Below are 23,299 nucleotides of genomic sequence, written 5' to 3'. Positions count from 1 at the left end.
AAAATGGAAGTGACATGTTCTGCAATATTATGGATTAATTATTGTGGACAACTGCTATTTCAGTTTGACAGCTATTCATCGTGTGTACCGTAGTGTTTTCCAAGATCTCTCTATGGTTTAAGCGCAATCAGCTCTGGATCCCCATGCTGAGAGTCTGGGAAGCCCACCTTGGCTTCCTGCCTGACTTGGAGTGTAGGTGGTTATCTGACTCGCCGTGTATTCACAGCCACTGCTCTCGCCTTATCAGCAGTCTGAAGCTTGCATGCTCAATCGCCTGATTTGTCAAGGGTGACTCCGAAAGATTCTGATAGGCACTCCGCAAATCACCCAGTTGATCTAAAATATCGACCAGCCACAAAAAGTCATTACACACAATAATGGCGGGCAAGACCTTGAAGATGTGACTTAATTAGGTTTCAAATGGCTTCAAAAATGCCTTCAAATCTGCTCCCCCGGAGAGTAATGCGCTCCTGGATTTTTCTCCATGATTACAGGTGTAGAAAGTAAGGCACACTGCCTCTGACAACACTGCTCCTAAGTAGAGCTGATAGCAGCAACGCCGATGGCAGAGATGTACGCTCACACAAACTCACACTGCTGCTGCTATTTAGCATGCTCGTCTGCTTCAGCCTATATTCTCCTCACAAGAGATAATGACTGAGGCAACAAGAAGGCATGTAGCGCTTCCAGAGCTGCAAAAAAAAAAAGTTTTGTTAAAGCATTGATGTGTTTTCCTGATGAAATTTGGAAAGTAATTGAATGCAAATGGCTCTGCAAGCCTTGATAGAGCTGTGTACATTGACAGTATTTAAATGAATGATGTGGGTGGTCTACCTGTCATCGTTAAGTTTAGTCACAAAACTTCACATCTATCAAAACATGTCATTACTTTTATGATGAATTAGTGCGACTTTTATTTTTAGATTGTTTGTTGTCACAGCAGTCAGAATGTCTTTTGTCACTCACCATGCCACTCTGTATCTCCTCACAGAAAACCAAGATCTCCACGTATGATAAGATGTGGGAGTTCATGAGCAGCCGGAGGCACTCGGTGATGGTGAAGAACATGGAAGAAGGCATTCACCGTGTGCTCACCTCAGACTACGCATTCCTCATGGAGTCCACCACCATCGAGTTTGTCACACAGCGCAACTGCAACCTCACCCAAATTGGAGGCCTCATTGATTCTAAAGCCTACGGGGTTGGCACACCGATGGGTATGTCAACAATAACACACTGGCTGAGGGAAAACATAACTTGTATGCCTGTAAGATAGACATCATGTGCATTTTGTTCAGTTATGGGAATATACATTGCTGAGTTTGCATTATTCCCTCAAAAAATATTGTAAATATTCAAATTATGCATTTGAATTTCATCTCCCAGAGTACACAGTGCCCCTTTAAAATGACACTGTGACAGTGAGAGGGTCTGCAGAAGGCACTGACAGAATGAAGCTGTTTACTTGTGCATCCACTTGGTTGTTTATTCACTTCCACAGAGGCACGCCGGGTGTACACAATCATACCATGAGTTTACAGCGCATAAGCCTTGCATTGTCATTCATTTTTGCGTAGAGTAATGCCACTAGCACAGGTCTTGTGGTGTACTACTGCATATGTAAAAACGCCTTTTGTGATTTCAGAGGAGGATAATCTGATAAAGTGCATCCAGTGATGTCACTCAGTGCCTAAAATACATTATGGATAAATCAGGTGCCAGATTTTAAAAAGAGGAATGCGTGAATTAAAAAATAAAAAAAAGATGATTTGTTTTGTTAGACTATTGGACAGCTTTTCAAAACCTGGTGCCTACATTACCTGCAATGCTACTTAGCCAGTAGTCCCTTTCACACAGAGACGCTGCAGTGGCAGCATGAAGATCACACAGCAAGCCGGCACTGCAGATCCTAAAGAGGCGTGACGGTACAACGTCATGATGATGACGTCTGTGTGGTTTGTCAAGGTGTTTCCCTCAAAGTTCTCCCGTTAATCCAAACAAAAACCTGCTGACTGTTTATAATCATAAGTATGCTGTTATAATGTGTAGTGATTGAGATCCTGACCCACCAAACATCCTTGAAAGTTAAGTTTTTCGCTCTAAATTGCATAATTACATAATCGGGAGTGATGCTGTTTTCTGGAGGAATGTTCACTGAGGTCTCTGTCAGAAGGCTGACCGTCTCTGTGATTATTTTCAACACAGTAACTACGACAACAAATTAGTGGAAGGAGACAAACACCCTTGGTGAGTTCAAGTTTTTTTGCTGGTGACAGATGTGCGTTTCGGGCAGAAAAGAGATGAAGAGTTGGTTGGACAGACAGGAGGACAGACAGGATGACAGAAACTTCTCCACCTATAACTGCAGTATTGTTTTCCTCATATCAGTTGCCAAAGACACGACCAGTTGCTACGTTAGTGTTGTTCGGTCCTATAATGTTGCTTTGTGGGACATTTCTCTTAATTTAGCTGAGTGAAGGATCTGTTTAATTATCACACTGTGAACACCATCAGACCGACGCGCCAGCGCTCCGCATCGTCGGCTTATACATTCACACAGGTACGGTTCGCCTCTGCCGCACCTCTGATTCTACCTCTGGAGGCGTATTAGAGCCGCAGCTAAAATTTTACCCCTCGCTGCATCTGAAACTTTCACACAGAGGAGGATGCAGAGAATTGGGGCAGGATCCCCACACTCAAAGGGCAGTGTGAATGGGGCTACTGAGTGACATCAATCAAGGCAGTTTATCAGATTATGCAGCTTCCTCTGAAGCCACAGAAGGCTTCAAACTGCTCTTTCAGATATGCAGTTGTACTCCTCAAGACCTGATAACCAGACCTGATATCCAGATAATATCTGTTTAATAATAAACATAAACTAGAGTCACCATTATAGCAAAAGTATGTAAAAAGTTAATGATGTTTTGGATCATGTCGAAGAAGGTAGAAACAGGTAGTGTTCTGACGTTGCAGTGGAAAGTAAAGGTGTGGAGATCAGAGCTTGATGGTGTTGATGTCTGTGTTTAGTTCGATTTGGTTTCCAAATCCGAACAAGACGATTGACATACTTTCATTTTTCAAAAGTAATCTTATTTCTCTCTGGGAATGATTTCACAGTATTGTATGAGTGTCATAGTGATGACTCATAATCCGCCCCAGTAAAGTTGTCTCCAAATGTAACCAGTAGTAGATCATAAGGTGGAACAAAAATAGGATCCCACTTTATAATGCAGGTCATGAACATTTCTTTAAAATGTTGTAAGCTTCAGACTGTGTAAAGTGTATCCTGCTGCAATACATCCCTGAGGGTAACCCATGTAGAGGACTACTTAGCGGGGAAAATCCTGGGGCTATCTCCAGCAGGCAGAGTGTAACAGTATAACATAAATAGAGGGATGAATAGGGAGGGTGGCACATTACACATTGTGTGTGTGGAGGTGCAACATTTGATTACGGGGCTCAGCAGCAGATTGTCATAATCCTGTTATAAAATGCAGTGAGAAGAAAAACTCTGGTTAAGTACCCGCAGAATTACAACTGGCAGACAATTTAACTTGATGACCTCGTGCAAAGGGCTGATCTTAATCATATTCATTCACAGAGAGGAGTTTTTAAGATTGAACTACAGTGTTTATGTCTCATGCAAACAGGGCTATTGAGAAACATGCTGTCTGATTCACTGAAAGACATGTCCTGTTATTTTTAAAGGATGCCTCTGGTTTATTAAATATCATATTTATTCAATAGGGTGGCAATAGCTCAGTCCGAGGTGCCCTTGAGCAAAGCACTAACACAGCTGCAGTTGGGTGCCGTAGCATGTGCCCCTTCACTCATCTCCTCTACACTGCATGTGTGTGTGCACCTGTGTGTAATGTGAGTGGAAAAAACCCTTACGAGATTACAAATAATATATATATATATATATATATATATATATATATATATATATATATATATATATATATATATATATATATATATATATATATATATATACAGAGAGAGAGAGAGAGAGAGAGAGAGAGAGAGAGAGAGAGACAGAGAGAGAGAGAGAGAGAGAGAGAGAGAGAGAGAGAGAGAATAAACAACAAACAAACATACTACATTAAATAGAAGATGGTATCAAAGACAGAATTGAATCATTCACCCAAAATTAATCTTCAGTTATTACCTTATTATATTGCAGCATTCTCCTAAACAACTGACGTAGATGGGTAAAACAATGGACAGAAAACATAAAGCAGGATAATTGAATAGGGTTGAGTCAAAATATTTGGCATGAAGGAATATCATACGTCAAGCTCTGCACAGACATTACTTTTAGTAAAAATTAAATGCAAATAAATCACCATACTTGTCCTATGAAGGAGCTGTAGCATGAAATCATCCATGGATCATCCAAAGGAACAGAAATAACACAAGGTTAAATATTCAGACCTGGGACTCCATTCTTTTATGGCTGCACCATTCCATCAAATGAAAGTACTCCCCAATGTTGTCCCCAAAGTTCAGCCTGACATATTTGGTATATTTGGAATCCACAACCTTTACAAACCACTGACCCCCTACTGTACAATATATATATATATATATATATATATATATATATATATATATATATATATATATATATATATATATATATATATATATATATATATATATATATAGTTTTGTTTTGCATATTAAACTGCATACTAAGTCAACAATGACGTATATACACATAACTTATCTTGTATACAATAATAAGATACTGAAATAATAATACGCAGCTTCTGCAGAGGTATCTGAGGTGGAGGGTATGTCAGACTGTCTTGCTTGATAAGTTACAAAATGAAATATATAAAAATATCTGCACACCTGTGGTAATATCACAGTTAAGTGGCCAACAGAACACAACCTGAATAAGCCATAAAATCCAGAAATAGCTTAGCACTTCTGGTTCCCTCAAAGTCAAAGCTTTTTTTTTTCAGATGTCTCTAGTAAGGTCCATTATCATCTACCATTTGAATTATGAAGTGTTAACTTGCCTTTATAAAGGCTATGGAGACTTGACCGTCCAGTTCTGACAGCATTGTGTGCAGCAGTCAATAGATGCCTTATCTTAAATCTGCAATGTGAAAACACTATTCTTGTAGATTACAACAAACATGTAAGACACTGCAGATGGATACATGTTTTGTTTTAAGTAATGTTACCCCACTGAAAAGGTGCAATTTTGTAGACTGCTGTAGTCAGATTATTGGAAGGGCATTCTGAGTAAAATTCATGTATTCATTTATTTTGTTATCAATGTATGTTCACTGATATATGGTATTGTTTTCATCTAAATGTGTATTTAGAAAATATGAAAATTGTAACTCCCCATTGAGTCACCCAATTGTAACTCTGACCCCAGACCCCCCCCCCCGTCATAAAAATTACTACATTAGAACAAAAACAAAAATCTGTAATCTGCAACTCTAACATCCACCTTCAAAAAGCTTACTCGATGGAGGATAGATGATATCAAACAGCTCCGTCCTCCTGACAAATCAGGAAGATGTCCTCTGGGACGGTGAATGTTGGCAAGGTCGTTTGCTGCTGTTTGTGTATGCTCTGCTGGTCAGCCACAGAAGGTAATTTGAGTGACTGTTTTGCTGTGTGTGAAAACAGTGGAGGTAGACTATATTTGCTTTGGGTGATTGCATTTCCTGACTGATGTGCTCCTTCTGATGGTTTGCTACAGTATATGCGTGTGTGTGTGTGCTTGTGTGTGAGTGTGCGTATGTGTTTGCCTGCTTGCTTTCGGGTTTCTGCATGCATGCCTATGCGACTGTATACTTGACTATAACATAAAGTGCACATTGCACATTTTTTACTATAAATGCGCACATATCAATACATGCATTTATTCATATTGCGTGTGTGTGTCACTGAAAGAAAGAAAAAAAAGCTAAACAGTGAGAACAGAAAAAAATGGAATATGAGCGCTGGCCTGTGGCAGCTTGTGCGCCACACAGATTGTCCATACTGAAGAAAGGAGGGGTGTTAGCATCATTACTCCCTGGTGGCCCATTCACATGCAGTCAGAACAAGGTATTTAAATTGCTAATCCTACCCTTTTAGTACCCTTTACCATATGCAGCCCGTATTCCCATGTAGCTGAGCCATTTAGCATATATCTCATTGACTTGAATGGAGAGTAGGTGTCGGCCTGCATTAGTACTTGGGCCCTGATAGAGCCACAGCACTCAGTGCTTGTCCCCTTGGCAGCTCCCTCTGCTCAGTAATGGACAGACTTAGTTCACCTCCCAGCTGTTAGTCATCGCTAATGGCGTGTTAACTACATGAAACCTCCACTGGCAAATACTGTTGATTCTCAGGACACTTTTAAGCAACTGAAGAGCTGTTGGAGAACAAAGATGGATCCCATGTATCTTTCCAAGTAAGTTGCCACAGAATTTTAGGAAAACAGAAACTTTACCGGACATGTGGTGCTAGCAGGGTTTGCATTATTTCATTAGCATTTATTTAAGGCTTCATGGTCACACACTGAAGTTTCGTTACATTTACATTTACATTTAGGGCATTTAGGAGACACTTTTGTCCAAAGCGACTTACAATAAGTACATTTGTCACAAGAGAAAAAACACAGCCTATCTCTGTCGATAGAGTAAAAGACACTTAACCACGACTGCTTCTAATAATGGGGCCAGTGCTTTGCATAGTAACTTGCAGCAATGGGTGTTAGAAAGGGTCAATGAGAGGTATATTGTAAATTGCTTTATATATGCAGTCCATTTACCTCCATTTCAACTGGTAGTCTTAATGTAACTGATGTAACCAACTGTTTTTTTGTTTTTTTTTTTTTGTTGTTGTTGTGGCTAACCAGCAACAACTTGACATTTTAAGATGGAATACTAGGGCCCTATAAAATCTGTTTTATTTTTACCCAAATTCCGTTTTTGCTGTGTTAATTTTTGGGAATCCCTATTTTTTTTTTTTTTTTTTTTAACTTTTACTCTTATTATACTTCCAAAAACAGTGTGTTTTTAATGTAAATGACTAAAATGTACACCAATTAAATAGGAATTACCTTAAATTAATTGAGATGACAAACATATTTCCTCAATACTGTACCGTACAGTACAGTAAAGTGCATCAAAAACATTTTGACATCAAAATGTCTTCATACAGTAGTATATGTTTTGTTTTTATGGATTTCATTGAATAAAAACATGGTCAGCTCTCTGGCAAATCCAGAAAATGTTTGCAAACCACAATTCTTCTGAAAATTTAAGTTGTAAATATTTAAAAAATAGCAAAGATGACGAACAAAATGAGAAATTATACTTGTGATGTTATGTCAATAACATGCTAACCTGCTAGCAGTGAAAACACCAACCCTGCCCCTGTCCTCTGAGCTCCCAGTCCAGGCAGAGTCAGCTAAGAGGGCTGTGGCTAACATGGCTAGCTAGATAACAGCAGCTACTGTTAGCAGCACTTAACAGTCACTCTGGTATCATATTGCCGATAATATGAATCAGACAGGTGGCTGATGCATTACACCTTTTATTATGATTTCTCAGGTCTGCTTCTTTGCAAAACAACAGTTCACCTGACACATACAAGTCATTTGGGAACTCCTCGGCTCTGTACTGAGGGGTAAATGTCAAGCTTCTCAGTTTTTTTCACCAACGAAGACGGAGCTGTGAGCAGCCGCTTCGCCATGCTTACATTGTTTTGACGGGGGAGGGGCTCAGTCTGTGGGGAGGGGGGCGGCGGCGACTTGTTGTGCCACCCAGATTTTCTTCCCTCCATGCAATTTTTCCTAGACATAGGTTCCACTTCCACACAAAAACAGCATGTCAGTGAAATTATGTCAAATTCCGCGATATTCCGTGTTAAAAAGTAGATTCCGCGATTCTGTCCGCGATTCCATGATCACGGAAATCATAGGCCCCTAGAATACATATAATATATTTTTATTCAGTTGCACCTAAAATGCAAACTAGAGCTTGCAGAATGGACTTTAGTTCCTGAGTTGAGACATACAAAAGACAAAATACAAGGTCTATTTATGTTTCATGATTAATACCAAGTCACATACAACTACTACAGTACAACTGTACCATGTGTGATGTTGTCCTTTCACTGAGCTTTAATTGAAATTTATTTGTTAATTACCCAGTGAAAACTATTTCAGTTTGTTGTATCATTTCCACTGAAGTTGCCAAGAGGTTCTTTAATATTTTATTTTTATTTCATTCTGTCTGACAGTGCATATTTTGGATCAGCTGGTTTCAACTCCTTATTGAAGTGTTTTCAGTCAGAGAAAAGTGTGTCGAGGCACTGAGTATAATAAGCAGATAGACAGTGAGAAGGTTATTATGTTCGAAATGCTTGGACATCATTGGCCCCACAACTGTGATAGATCAAGTGATGCACAGCATATATTAAACAGCTGATGGCAAGCAACCAATGGAAGTGCAACTTCAGTGCTCTGCCAAGCTTCATATTTACACAAAAATAAATATTCCAATCCAAGATTACATGTTTCTTGTTAGCACCATTCCACCAGCTGGTAATATTCTTCTTGTATTGTTTATTGTTTGTTTATTGGTTTATTATGAAGTGGACAGTCACCTTTAATGAACTTTACAGTAAAATGAGCAGCTTTAGCCTTTATGGCAAATTTCCGGCTGTAGGCCCCGGTTGGTTGACACAATAGGCAATCAAGAAAAACTAATTACAAGGGGATGCACGGGATAAAAAGAGCAAATGTGAAAAAATAATAATAAAAGAAGTTAAATAAAATCAAAATAAGAAGTGGTAAAAGGCATGGAGTGACAACAGTTAATGACTATGTCACATATCACGTTTGACAGGGGTTAATGTTTGCGGTTGTAGTTATCTAAGAGTCATGTTTTGAGGTGTCTGGTGAAGGTGGAGTGTGTGTTTATGTCATTGATAACGGTGGACAGTGAATTCCAGTTTTGGATGGCTCTGACTGAGAATGATTATTGACCGAAAGTGTTTTTTTCTGAATGGGGTTATAAGGTCACCACTTGTGGTGCTTCTAGTGGTATGACTGCTGTTATGTTGGATTCTAAATGAGTTGAGAGGGGGAGGAGCGATGTTGTGCAGGATTTTGAAGACCAGGAAGATGTTTATTTGCATTTGATTATGTCTTCCCAACTCAGTAGATTGTGTTTTTTTGAAAAAAAAATATTTGATGTTTTTATTTGTTTTTTTTTTTGTTGTTGTTTTTTTTGTTTGTTTTTTTTTTCTGTCAAGGGTTGCTAATGGTATTAATATTGAGCTGTTAGTTTGTCCCCAGCCTATTAAACAGTATGTCAGATGTGACATGATTATGGCATCCATAAACAATTTAGCAGCATTAAAAGTTAGTGTACGTCTGATGTATTTAAATTTGACCAAGTTAAACTCGACCCTATTGTACACTTTTGTTATGTGTGTTTTAAAGGAAAGATTAGAGTCGATGGTGATGACCAGCTATTTGAATTGTGGAACAATACTACTGTTCTTGCCGGAGATAGTGATATTTGGAATTATGTTACAGTGAGTAATGAAGAACATTCCTACAGTCTTATTGCGGTTAAGGTGGAGGCAGGAGCGATTTAGCCAGTTGGTAATCTGATCCATTGCTATGGTGAGTCTGGCAGCAGCCAAATCAGAATCAGAATCAGAAATCCTTTAATGTCCCGCAGACGGGGAAAAATGTTTTGTGCTGGCATGTACATATATTACTGTGTCGTCTGCATACATTAGTGTGTTGATTTCCGGGCAAACCAATGGTAGATCATTGATATATAGACTAAACAGGAGCGGGCGAAGTATTGATCCTTGTGGTACTCCAGTCGAAAGGTTGAGAATTGGAGAACAATGATTGTTCACTGAAACATGTTGATTTCTACCATTTCAGTATGACTCAAACCATTTGAGTGTCTTTGTATAGTGTATTGTTTTCTTTTGTTTTTATACAGACAGTGTTGCATGTTAAACATATTTGGAAAATTTTGGAGCTGACATCCATATATCTGTATAACATAAATGCAACAAAATGCAAAATATACGATTTGTGATTCTGGTGATTCTGTCTGTGTATCTGTCTGTCTTCATGTAAGACTTGGGGGAGTTTATGAGTCAATAATAACAAGCAGCAGTATTGCAAAACTGAGACATGCACTCTTGTATTCACTTGTGGGATTTAAGCATTTGGCATCATATCATATTTATACATTAATCTGAGAGGGCAACATAAAAAAAAAAAAAATAAAAAAAAAAATTCTCCTCCATATTGTGGTGCTGAAAAGAGAAAGTGATATCAAGCTTTCCCTGATTATAACTAGACAAAAACAAAATAGTTGAAATGGAAATATATTCCCTTTCATCATGGCAGTTTCAATCTCTTGCACCTGCCCTGGTGATGGTACAGTGGTTGTCCACTGTGAACCAGGCACAGCAATGTCCTCCACACTCTCACAGTGTGATGATTAGATTCCTTCTTTTTCTCTTGAGGCTTGGTTTTTTTTCTGTATTGGATACTCTCAAAGCTGGTAAGCTATGTTTAAGATGGGGTCTTACCAACTAAGGACTCGCATGAATTCGCCCTTTAGTTTTTCTTTGGTGATCACTTGCTATGTTTATGAGTTTGACTCTGTGTAAGTTATTCCAGCAGGTTATCAGAGGCAGTCACTTTCTGTTCTACTATCCCAGGTTTTATCTTCCCATTTTGTACAGGCAGCTGGTGCAGCCACCGTCTCCCCCTCTGCCCTGACTGTAGTCTCAGAAGGCTCTACATTATTCCTCATCCTTTCATTCTCTTTGCCTCTCTCCCTGATGACTATCAGTCTTCATTTAGCTTCATTAGGCTGCATTAATCAAACAGGGTAAGGGGGAAGTGTCTGTGCTGCTTGTCAGCAGGCTGCTGTCCTTCACGTCGTCACTCCCTCTGCCCGCCGGGCTGTTCAGCTTTGCTTCATCAACAGGAAGCGACCGGAATGCATTTTTTTTTCGGATAGAAGATCTCCAACAGAGTGACTTATGGCAGCTTACCCCCAACCAACCCCCAACCCTTAACCCCCCACCACTTTCACCACCTCCAGCGCACACTCTGGGATGTGTGAGATAGAGAAAGAATATTAGATAGAGAGCTCACACAACATAAAGATGTTTTAGTGACGTCTATTCTTCGGAAAGGCCCTTCATTGAAATACATTTACCACAATTTATACCAGCCCAGTCACCAGAGTGAATGTTTTGGTAATGTATATTTCTGTAATATTGCTGATATTTTGAAACTTTACATTTCGTTATGTTGGAGGAGGTGTTAATGCCTTCTGGAATGATGGATAGCAAAGATGATTGCTTGTTTATAATATTACGAGTATACCTTCTTTAGAAATAATCAAAGAATTGGATTTAACATTAAAGCCTAAGATAAGACATATTTAAAGAACTAGTAGAGCTAAAGCATGAAAAGATCAGTTATACTATCACAGCAATATTTACTACAGAGAAACAAGATGGGTTGAATTGCCAAATTAAGTGAAACTGTACAGGGAATTAATGTGTATTTATGTTTACACAGTAGATACAGTATCTACCAGACTCAGACAATAATAGAATTTATGAGCAGAGATTTCTAGATGATCGAGCAGCAGCTTTTAGTCAGCATTTTTAGCTGAACAAGACCACATTTAGAACCTCATGTGGCACATTATTTTCTCTTTTTGTGGCTTGTTTGAGCAGAAACGTACAGCAGCATGCTTTGCCTGACAATTACAGTTACATTGTGTGTATTTACTTCCATTAGAAGGTGTCAGTAGGCATAGATAAATGATTCTCAGTTGTCATGTCATGAGTCGTGAACTAACTGACGGATGGCTTGTAAACCATTATGCATCTTGTAGAGTGTTAGAGGTAGGAAGAAACTCATATTAAAAGCAGCGGCATGATATATTTATAACACTGAATCCATTTTATCATAGTCCCAAGAATATAATCATTTTAAACACTTACACTGATTTATTTGCTGTTCTTTGTGTTTGTTTCTAGTCTGAACATGCAAATCAAATCTCTCGAGGTATTAAAAGACAGCTGAATTATTCTTGGTGGGCCAAAAATACTCGTGTTGAGAGTGTTGGGCATAGCGGCACATTTGAATTTTCTAGTTTTTTCTCCTCATTGAGAGACAATGCATGAGAGATTTGTGTGCTGTTACTCTCCTTTGATGTGGCAGATTAGATATATGTGTCTTATTCCAGATTCAGCATATGTTTCACTCTCTTTTCCCTGAATTGAAGGATTAAGTGCCTCTTTTATGGCAGACGTACAGAGGCCTGGTTTTCCGCAAACAAATTAGCATATTATGTTTAGCAATGACAACGATTAACAACACCTCTGTCGATCTCTTAGCCAACCAGACTCAGGAGAAAATGATCACTTTATTTACTGTCATCAGAGCGATTTGATTGATGTCACATCCAGTAAACTTCACCTTGTTTATTAACAGAGCAATGTGGCAGCAGCATTTTAATTTTCACACATTACCCGAGTGTCCTAATTGAGTTTTTTTTTTTTTCTTCCTTGTGTCATCACACCTATTTATGATTATTTATTGTGAACAATCTAGCAGGACTACAAGGGTTTTAATCAGTGAAATCAATTCTGACCAGTATCAACTGTTTTTAGACACCCACATTTGTGTTTGAGTTTGTCAGATGCCTTCAAACACCATAGTTGTTTGAATTTCTTATGGATACATTAAAAAGCACATTTTAAAGGCCAACATGTCTTTTGGTAATTTGAATAAAAATTAGTCTTTGGTAATAAAGACAAATCGAGAGATGTTCAAATGTTGTCTTGTGATAGTACATCACCATCAAAAACAATCACTTTGTGCATTTAAGTATTTTCCAATAAATAAACTTAGGATACACACACCCCTGAGCTGAGCTGGAGCAGGTGAACAGTTTTGGGTTCATGGGAATCAGCCTCACAGATCATATCATGTGACACTGCTCTGACCTCTTGACCAGTCAATTTTGAATATCTGCAACTGAGTATGGAGGCCTGTGGTGTCTGTGGAGCCTTGAAGTGTTACAGCAGAGGCCAGGTTTGCAATGCCATCTGGTTCTCTCTCTCGACTGGTGTGCAGTATTTTTTACAATTCTGACAAAATCTAATTTACAAAGGACACATTGTTGTTCAGTTTTCATCTCAGTGGATCAGAAGACATAATATTGTTCACCCATTTTATGCTTGTGTGAATTTGGGTTATGACACTTGCCAAAAACCCAGCTGGCACAGTGCAGCACAGGTCCTGACTGTATGACACAGTGTTCATGTTCATCTAGTGCATGATATCAAGAAACAGGTCTTTCCATTTGTTTTAACTGGGGAGAGCTGGCTCAATTTCAAGGCTGCCTGTTTCTTTGTTGTAGCGAATGATTTATCTGACACGCGTTGGCTTGTTGTTCCACTCTGAGGCTGAAGGGAGGTATCATCTGTAGATGGCAGCAATACCAGAGCACGATTCACGTTTGCCATCACCATGGTGATAATGGTTTGGAAACATGTTGGCCCGCTTGCTCTGAAAGAAAGAGTCAGATACCAAAGGCCCTTGGACAGGGATGAAGGACAGAAGACACGTTAAAGAGTGTGATCACAGCCTTGTGACTGCAGCCACTCTGCCACAAGGCTGAGGGCTACAGCTCAAACCTACTCTCCAGTAAGGGAGCGCGGCTGATCATTGTCCCTGTTTATGGTCTTTTGGGTCCACTACATAAAAGTGCTGCTGAACCTTCTCTGCATACTAACTACTAATCACAGAGATGGCTACTCCGCTGGAGCTAGCCAATTGATAATTTCATATTCTCAACATGTTCTCCACCTTGTGCTCCAGGGAGAACTCATTTTAAGTGTTTGCGATAATGGGTGTTATTAGTTTAGTTCTTTTGTTTTTTTTTTTAAATATTTCAAGCTGCATTAACACCCTGATTGCAGTGTTTAGGGAATACCACAGGGAGGTTTGGGGATTGGGAGGCTGGCAGGATTTATTTCTTCTTCTTCTTCTTCTTCTTCTTCCTCTTTTACAAGGCTTCACCAGTTAACTTTAATCGGGGATGTGAACATGTGACTGCTTGTTATCAGACCAGGTGGGGGGCAATACCTGAGTGGAGAAAGGGAGGACAAGATTTTGCAGGGCCTGCTGGGAACACAAAAGAGAAGCAGGATTCATTGAGTGCTCTGCAGACTTACACGGGCAGGAGGGAGCATTTTAAGGCTCGCTTTGAGGACCGTAACTTTGTGAGCAAGCCAACTGCTCAGAGCGAAACAGTAGCACAGATCAACCATGGCAACAGGTTTTAATTAATAGGTATGCAAGTGAAAGGCTGGAAATATGAGCCTACAGGTGTGTTTTGGGTTTATTAGATTAGTGTATTGGGGCCCATTGGGACAATACATGGTAATGCTAGAAATTAGAATTGATATTTTATAATGTTAACATCTACATCTGACTGAGTACCCAGTGCAATATCATGCGTTTTTAAATTGAAATACACAGAAGTAGACTAGTTGTGGAAATGAATGTTTTCTAGAGGTAGGAATGGGACAGAAGAGGCTTTAAAACAAGAGCATGACATATATAAAGCAGCAGCAGACAATGATTCATGATGAAAATAAAAAACTATTCAGTCAATTCTATTTAATGAATGAGTAAAACAATATTTATATATATGAATTTGTAGAATCTGATGTAATCACATTTCTAACTAGTGGCAATTTTTTGGTAATGAGGCTAAAAAAAACAATTAGTAGCTTTTGTCAGCTCTTGGCGTTGTGGTAATCAGGGTTACCAACAGCCAACACATCTTTTTTTTTTTTTTTTTTTTTTTTTATTATTAGGTTGAACTTCTCCCTTTTTTATATGTTTGGTAATGTAGTTATTTTTTACAGTTTACACTTGTTACACAGAATTTGGTTTAATCTGTTGTTCCTATTGTCTGCATTAAGAAGCACTGTGACAGCGAAGACAAAGCAGGAGTTGCATTCATATTTCTGTCATACATACATATGTCAGTCATAACCCAGGACAGTTAAAGCAGTGCCCATACACAGCTACCAGCTACAGTTTGTAAATCATATTGTTTTTTATAAAAAAAAAAAATTGACTTGATCTTATCTGATCTGATTATTGTATGACCATTTGATTTAACTAACTGTTGTTAAATTGAGATGTTTTAGTGAAAAATTGTCATTTCAAGTACAACCACAATTCTGAAAAAGTTGAAACACTGTGTTTTCACTGTTTTGGAATCGTGGTTGTACTTTCGGACTTGCTTAACATTTTTCATCCATTCCTGAAGAGAAACACTACAAAGACAATTCTTTGTGTTTTATGTCATCAAATTAATTAATTTAAATATATGCTTATTCTGAATTTGATTCATTTTGATCAAGCTGGAACAGGAGACATGTTTCTGTAAACCACAGATACATTCACATTACATTTCTATGTCCGTTAAGGAACAAGACCATGACCAATGAAAATGTGAGAAGCCTATTTCCCATTAAGTGCAAGAGTCAAGATTGATTTAGCTTAAATTAAATCATATACTATCATACATAATAGTACAGGTGTAAGCTACAATGTGTGTCTGGCTACCAACTATAACATACTATAATTTAATGACTTACGGTATATTCAACAAGTTGTTGATTTCTTCCAGTCCCAAAGGTATCTACTGTTCAGTGATCCATTGTCAATCAAGTCATACGCAGCCTGCTGCTATCTATCTGCTGCATGGTGCACACAGGAAGAAGTTAGGGCATGTCGGGAGAAAAAAAGGCTTCAATAAATGTAAGAAAAGCAGGTCCACATCATACTGGTTCAGTTAAAAAGGTGACTTTAAACGCTGTTGTTGAATTGAATAGTACGTTACTCAAACTCTCATGAATGGCAGTTGAACTGTTGAAATTGTTCATGTTCACCTTCAAAATAACAGTATTTCTCTATTTCCGTAAGTGCGGCATTGACTTTAGATCAGCTTTCTGTGACTTTCTGCTGCCTAAAAATAGCAAACGCGCCATCAATGCACCTGACCACACCTCACTTTAGGACCAACACCCCTGTGGGCACACAGGTGTCCTCAAGTGCATTTGTTTTTACACAACATGAAATGACAACTGCATTGGACAGAAACCTGCAATGAGAGTTGTGATGCAGTGTGCACCACTTTGCACCGGGCACAAGATAGGACCCCATGCTTTCTTTGATAAGATAAAGGCACTGATTCAGTCATGTTGGTTGCTAAGGCTGACCTGAATGTCTTTCGGTCCTTCAGGCTCTCCGTACAGAGATAAGATCACTATTGCCATCCTGCAGCTTCAGGAGGAGGGAAAGCTGCACATGATGAAGGAGAAATGGTGGAGAGGAAATGGCTGTCCAGAGGAGGAGAGTAAGGAGGCCAGCGCCCTCGGGGTGCAGAACATCGGAGGGATATTCATCGTCCTGGCTGCTGGACTTGTCCTCTCCGTGTTCGTGGCTGTTGGAGAGTTTCTCTACAAGTCCAAACAGAATGCACAACTTGAAAAGGTAACAAATACCTCTGACATTCATGTATGCTTTGTTTTTTAAAACAATGATAGCAGAATTTCTTATCGTAAAAAACGTATGCCATGAAAAGCAGTCTCATGGAACAGAAAAAAATTTCAAATGCTAACAAAATGAAACAAAATATATGCTAAATATATCTTTTTTTCATAATTTCTATTATATAACTTAAATAAATAATCTGTTTGCCAATTTGCGGAAACTCTCACTATAATGACAGTGCTGTGTCATATGCAGTAAGATAAGGGTTGGTTTCTTTGCATTTATTCACTTAGGCCCAATGGCGACAACGAGATAAGAAACGTGAGGAATTCTGCTGTCACCATGGATCCAAGCTAGACTTTAACCACCATCTCAAATGACCTCAAGAAAAACTCCAGAAACTTTTTTTTCTATTGTAATCTAACATGATCTAAAATTTCCCCAAACTACTGAATTGTTTTTTTTTTTCTTGACACTTCAGGGGGAATGGGAACACTAAGAGCAGTTTACTAAAACCTTTGGAGTGCTGGCATTAGTACACAGTTGCAGCACAGGCACATTTATAGTGAAGATTTGCTCTGCTGCATGACCCACATCTTCAACAGCCACATCCACTAACACACACCTCCCCACGTCTACTGTCCATTTTCACTCTGCAAACTGCCATCCTGCTTATACTGTAACTATTCTCACTGTTCATGTGCGTGCCCATACATGGCATTTACAGATCAGTGAAGTAATACAACAAATGACAGTGTTATTTTTTTTTTTTTTTTTTTTACCAGAGCAGCCCAGAAAATATTGTGTTGAAGGGTTGCTGATATAATGGCCTGCACCATTGGAGAAATACTAAGGTCAAATGCACATGCACTAAAATATTATTGAAAAAAATAAATAAACATCATAAACATTTCAAATAAGGAGAGACTTCATTTAGAGTGAACAGTAAGACTTTGTTTATCCTGTTCAAAACCTGGAGACCTGTAAGGACTTGTTTGGGGACACTTAACAAAACATTATAGCATATCGTAGCGCAGACTTTCAGCTTAAGCTTCCAAACAGCTTTACTAGTTTTAACCCTAGTCCATTTTGGCATAGATGCAGCTGTGTAAAAATACATTACAGTAAATCAGTATGAGCTGTGAAATAGATAAGCACAATCTGATATCACCAAATAGGGGTGGTGCCTCAACATCATAGCTAATGTTGGTCAACGACCATCAATGCAACTGACCAATGACATTTTTGTAATGTAACAGCTTTGCAATGTGGCAAAACTAACAGATAGATACATGGATGGGAGAAGTTTTCCATTCTAACATGTGGTTGACACCTATTCAAGTATTTCAGTAGAAGTGAAAAGTAAAATATATGTTCTATTCAGGGAAAAAGCCCCAGCCTTCTGGATGAGAGTAACATACTTTCAGCCAAGACAAATTGTCCCGGATGTGGACATAATTTGATATGATGGTCCTTGAACAGCATCAGTTATACCAACATGAGTCATTCAATCTATGAGATCAGTGTGATTGATCAGTTACACCGATTGCCCTTTAAAACATGAATTATGATTATTTTTTATTAACACCAACATAGCGATATCAGATACACCAATAAATAATGATTTATGTATCAATATTTATTTTACACATAACATGTTGATTGGATCTGTATTCATTTCAGAGTCACACAACTAAATTGTATAAAGAAAGATATATTTACTTGGATGCTTTGTATGACTTGGGAAAAACAGTGCTAATTAATTCTTTCAAAAGAAGCAGTGTGCTGCAAGATAGATGCTTAAGCAATAGAGCATTACATGCTGCAGAATGCTGATCAATAGCTAACTGCTTCCTAGAGTAACTCAAGAAAGATTTACTGTAGAAGCCAGTTAGCTAAAAGCCAATATAATACAATGAGAGAATAAGCTCTCAAGTTGGGTTGCAGTTATGACTAGCTAATACATAAAAGCTTAAACATATGTGACACTTAAACTATACATACATTTTTTTTTTAATCACTTTTGTCAGTACAAGACCTGGCAATGAATAGGGCGCAGTCCTGACACTGTCGACTAAAAAGATGGTATCATGCACACAATGTAAATAGCCTTATACAACAGAAAAAAGTGCATTATTCTAAAAAAAGAAAATTCAGGTTTTTTTGTTTTGTTTTTTTTTAATCGTTAAATGACAAATTAAACTTTTTGGCTAATGTTTTTAGTTATAATTTTCACGCTGTTTGGTAAATACCTAATATACAGCCTGTATTTATCAGTGCTAATACTGCACTAAAATGACACGATGCCCAAAGTTGTTTGTACGTGCTACTTCGATCATTTAGATGAATCTGCACCTTCAAAAAACATTTGACTATACAACAAGTAACACATATGCAAGTGCAAAATAATAATTTAAAGCAGTTTTTGTTTTTGTTGTTTCCCCTTGTGCAAGCATTGTGTATAGTGAAATACCTGATATTGGGATATCTTATCACAGAAGTGAAAAGGATGTATCAGCAAAGAATGTTAAACTAGATTTTCTAATAAGCGTCACCCTCCAAAACAGAATTGTTTGTTTTGACATTTATGATTCTCGATTACAATCGCCAAATTTAGAATATGTGCAATTGCACAGATTTGACAAACAGCAGTAGAACAAGACGCAAAACGTGCTGGTACTGTATTATTTTATGTATTATTATCAACAAATCCCTTAAAAAAGATGAAAAAAAAAAAAAAGAACGAATAAGGACTTTGTATATGTGACCTCAGTGGTGAGCTTGGTTGAAATGTATGTCTGGCCAAGATTGTATGCAATTACAAATTCAGAATGGAAATGGTTTCTGTTTCTGTTTCAACAAGTAAGATTATTGCTAAGGGTTGATGTTATTGTTCCTGTAAAGCTTTTAAATTCAGAAAAATAAAATAAAGTTTTAATAGCAATATGAATCCCCTTGGAATGAGTGGCGAAATAAGAACTTTGATCCAATTAGAAATAACAACAAACTGCTTGCACATGATGTCACCATTTGCAGGATCTCTAAATTCACACCACGCATTTGCTATCGTGTGTTACTTAGAGGAAACAATGCGAATAAATGGTACAAAGCTCTTGCATAACTGACTGCACACATATACTTGGAATTCATCTTGCAAGACACAAAATAAAAGAGAAGGAAAATGCAGCAATAAAATCAAAACACAAGATATATTTCTAAATGAAATATATCATACAGCAATAATAATTTTACAAACCTGCCAAAAGTCAACCACCAGGGATTTGCATACATGTATTGTAGTTGATGCCCTGCCTTATTATCAGATGTAATGTAAGTCCTGGCAACAAGGAGACATTATATGGTATATTATTTAATCCTCACAACCTTATTTCCAGGGGTGCATTACATGCTGGCAGGATCTTGCATGTAATAATTATAGAAATCAAATAATTACTTGGTGCTGCTGCTTTACTGCTGGAGGTAATGAACCCTGAGCAATAAGGCTACCAGGGCACATTATCTGGTGCTCAGGATCACCGAATGGCATTGCAACAGCAGTGTTAGATATTTATATCTTTCCAGAACTCAAACTTTGAAAGTAATATTCAGAATGAAAGATCCTCTTTGCCATCCCACCTACAGTCAGCGTGAAGGGCTCAGCAGTCAAATTAGCAGTAATACGTAAAATGCAATGTATGGTTAGACTTTCAAAATAAAGCTTGTTGTCAAATAGGTCCCATTATGACATATCAAAACTTTTGGACTGTTACTGATGCTGTGCAAATGTCATGGTTTTGTTAGGTTTAGGCTCAAAAAGTTTTTTGTTTTTTTGTTTGTTTTGTTTTTTGGTTTTCAGGAAAAGTCATACTTTGGGTTAAAATGAACACGTTAAGTAACATAAAGTAAGTTACATACGCAAGGGACATCATTATTGCATAGTACATCAACACGTGATAAAACTTAAAAAATAGAGGGGCGTGTCCAATAAGTTCTGTATCAAACTGACCAGGTTGCTATATTTGATACATTGTAAACAGGCTGGAAATGGGGGTACATTACATGCAGGATGCATGAATAATATACCTCTAACAATGAGGCTGCCAGGGTTATGGCTTATACCTCTGGTAGTCTTGACTGGGGTACATAATGTGGTTGTGGGTTTTCAGATAGATTGACACAACTCCATAGGTAGCAAATATGGGTAACAACAGACATCACCTTTCATGTCTGTACTACAGTCGGTATTTCCTCAGGTTGGTGCAGGCAATTGTGTTCAGTGTTCCACATCAAAATATGGCTACTGGGATGATGGATTATTATTCCTTTTCAGTTTTTTAGCAAGAGGTCACCTGATTTATCTGTTTTCAGTGTGCTATTTCTGAAAGTTAATTTGATCTTGAATTCAGATAACACATTCAGAGCCACTGATTCACTTGAAATAAGGTTTGGTTAAATAGTAATGTAATGAGTCAATAAGCCAAGCTATGATGGAGCATGGACAGAGATAACAAATAGACTTAACAGGAACTTCACAGGCAAAAACTGATTTAAAAAAAAAAAAGTCTCCATTCAAATGATAACATACCAATTTAATTCAGACATTGTATTGACAATGAATTGCTTGCACTCATGTTTCATGCACAAATGTCACTACTGTCACATATTTTGCACTCTGCCTTTTGGACATGCCTTTGATTGGAGCACATGAAAGTGTGCAGTAATTGACACACTGTGACTCATTTGCTTGTGATTACACTATTCACTATTCAGACAATATAGGATCACTGGACTAGAATTAAATAGGGTTTGACTAATATTGGTTTTGAAGGCCATTTTAAAGCTGCCTATTGCTATTAAGGGGTGATGTTCTTTAACTGAATGAACATACTTCTGAAACTGTATCTCGGAGGACCATCATGGGGGGCTCTCCACTGAAACCCAGAGGAATTAAATTATATATCAGCTACTTGATGTAAGTTTTGTTTATGATCAAGAAACTTTCGGACTCTGCTGGTCGTCTCTGTAGTCAACAGTCCTTTTACTTTGATGTAATCCATAATGGAACCTTTAGTTTTCTGCCTAGTGCTCAGTGCCTGCAGTTACTACGATGCACTTCGAGGAAAGTAGCTGGAGGATAACAATGATAATAATAATAATGATAATAATAATAATAATAATAATAATAATAATAATAATAATAATAATAATTATTATTATTATTATTATTATTATTATTATTATTATTATTATTATTATTATTATTATAAAGGTCGGTGATAAGTGATGGCATTTTTTTCCAATTGGCTTGGGGCTTAAAAGGTTAAGGTACAGCTGAGGGTACATTTTGCAAAACACACAGGTTCGGGAGCGATCATGATTCTGTTTTTTCAAACAGCAGGCATTAATTGTTGGAATGTGACAGACAACCTCCACATTGTTACTTTCTGTTTCACTACACAAAGGGCACACTGCTTGCTGCGTTGGTGTTCAGTGTTGGCACTGATATAAAGTGGAAGCAGCAGAATGAAAACAATTACAATGATACTTGGTTTCATAAAAACAAAATGGTTTTGGCTGCTTCCAATCGATGCCCAATCAGTACGTCCATATCCAAATCCAATCAATAACTTTGTGAGGTACTTTTAGCGAGTACAGCTAGACAATTTTAATTGCCATCCTAGTCATATATAATCCTGAGCTCAAGTTCAGCAAACACTCTTCTACTACACCGCTCCCATTCTATGTGTTGGCAGTGGTTTAACTATGAGGGAAGTGGCTGAGAATATTTTCAACAACCTACACTGCCACTGTTGGGTAAAATGAGCACTAATGATTATTACAACCCTTGTGGACTATTAAGACATGCAACCTCTATTACTTAGTCATAAAACCTAGGTTTGAGTGCTTGGAAAGTGTTCCATAATGATAGAGTACACTACATGCCTGTTTAGCAAAAGAGGAAACTCTGGGATATATTTAAGTGTATTGATTTAAATGAATTGTAAATTAATAAGGAAATGGATTATGAAAACAATCATAAAAGTAAGAACAGGAACGGGACATTGAGGTCATTCATATAATCATAAAAGTATAATGTGTAAAGAAAGAAGTACTTCCATTCCATTGCAGTTTTTTCCTGTAAGGAAGGAGCCTTAATAATAATGGCAGCTGATGACTCAGACTTGCTGATGTGAGATATTATAAAAGGATTGAAAACCAATATACAGGTCCAACCCTAACCACAGCTTAATTTATTTGTCCAAATATTGATTTAAAAACATGGATATCTATTATAATGTGCAGCTTGTTCATGCCACAGTCCAGTGCTAATTGGTATCAGGCTAATTTGTGAAAATGAACCATCTATTTTGTGTCATTGTGAAAATCAACCATATATTTTGTTTCATTGCTTTAGGCTTCTCATATAATTGAATACCACCTACTTTTACAATAAGGGGTTGTTTTCTCACCATGATGCTGAAAGTGTCAAGTTGAAAAATGTGGTGCTAAGCATCTCTTTGTTGTGTTTCACATGCTTGACAGTGCACACCCTGCAATTTGCATTTTATAATTACTTCTGTTCTGTAACATTAGAAAGGAGTAAAAATAGCAGCTAGTCATTTATATAATGGGATGAGCCATACACCCTCATATACAATAGGGGAACTGTTAATAGTGTTTTTTTTTAAGGTT

The 23,299-nt window shown here is 37.8% G+C and overlaps 1 protein-coding gene across 2 annotated transcripts in view; it reads left to right on the top strand.

The window, feature by feature from the left end:
• grik2 (glutamate receptor, ionotropic, kainate 2) overlaps window positions 1–23,299 on the top strand; it is a 266,601-nt gene that overhangs the window by 227,055 nt on the left and 16,247 nt on the right. Inside the window, exons 15-17 of one of the 2 annotated variants that reach the window (XM_037075480.1) lie at window positions 992–1,217; window positions 16,356–16,606; window positions 16,900–16,927. In XM_037075480.1, the coding sequence (XP_036931375.1) occupies window positions 992–1,217; window positions 16,356–16,606; window positions 16,900–16,927 (505 nt within the window). The remainder of the gene's footprint in view (window positions 1–991; window positions 1,218–16,355; window positions 16,607–16,899; window positions 16,928–23,299) is intronic. The other variant, XM_037075481.1, reaches the window with a different exon arrangement.

This window comes from Acanthopagrus latus, chromosome 17 (assembly GCF_904848185.1).
Source record: "Acanthopagrus latus isolate v.2019 chromosome 17, fAcaLat1.1, whole genome shotgun sequence".
NCBI lineage: Eukaryota > Metazoa > Chordata > Actinopteri > Spariformes > Sparidae > Acanthopagrus > Acanthopagrus latus.
The sequence above is the reverse complement of the archived record's forward strand: the minus strand, read 5'-3'. Positions and strand labels throughout refer to the sequence as shown.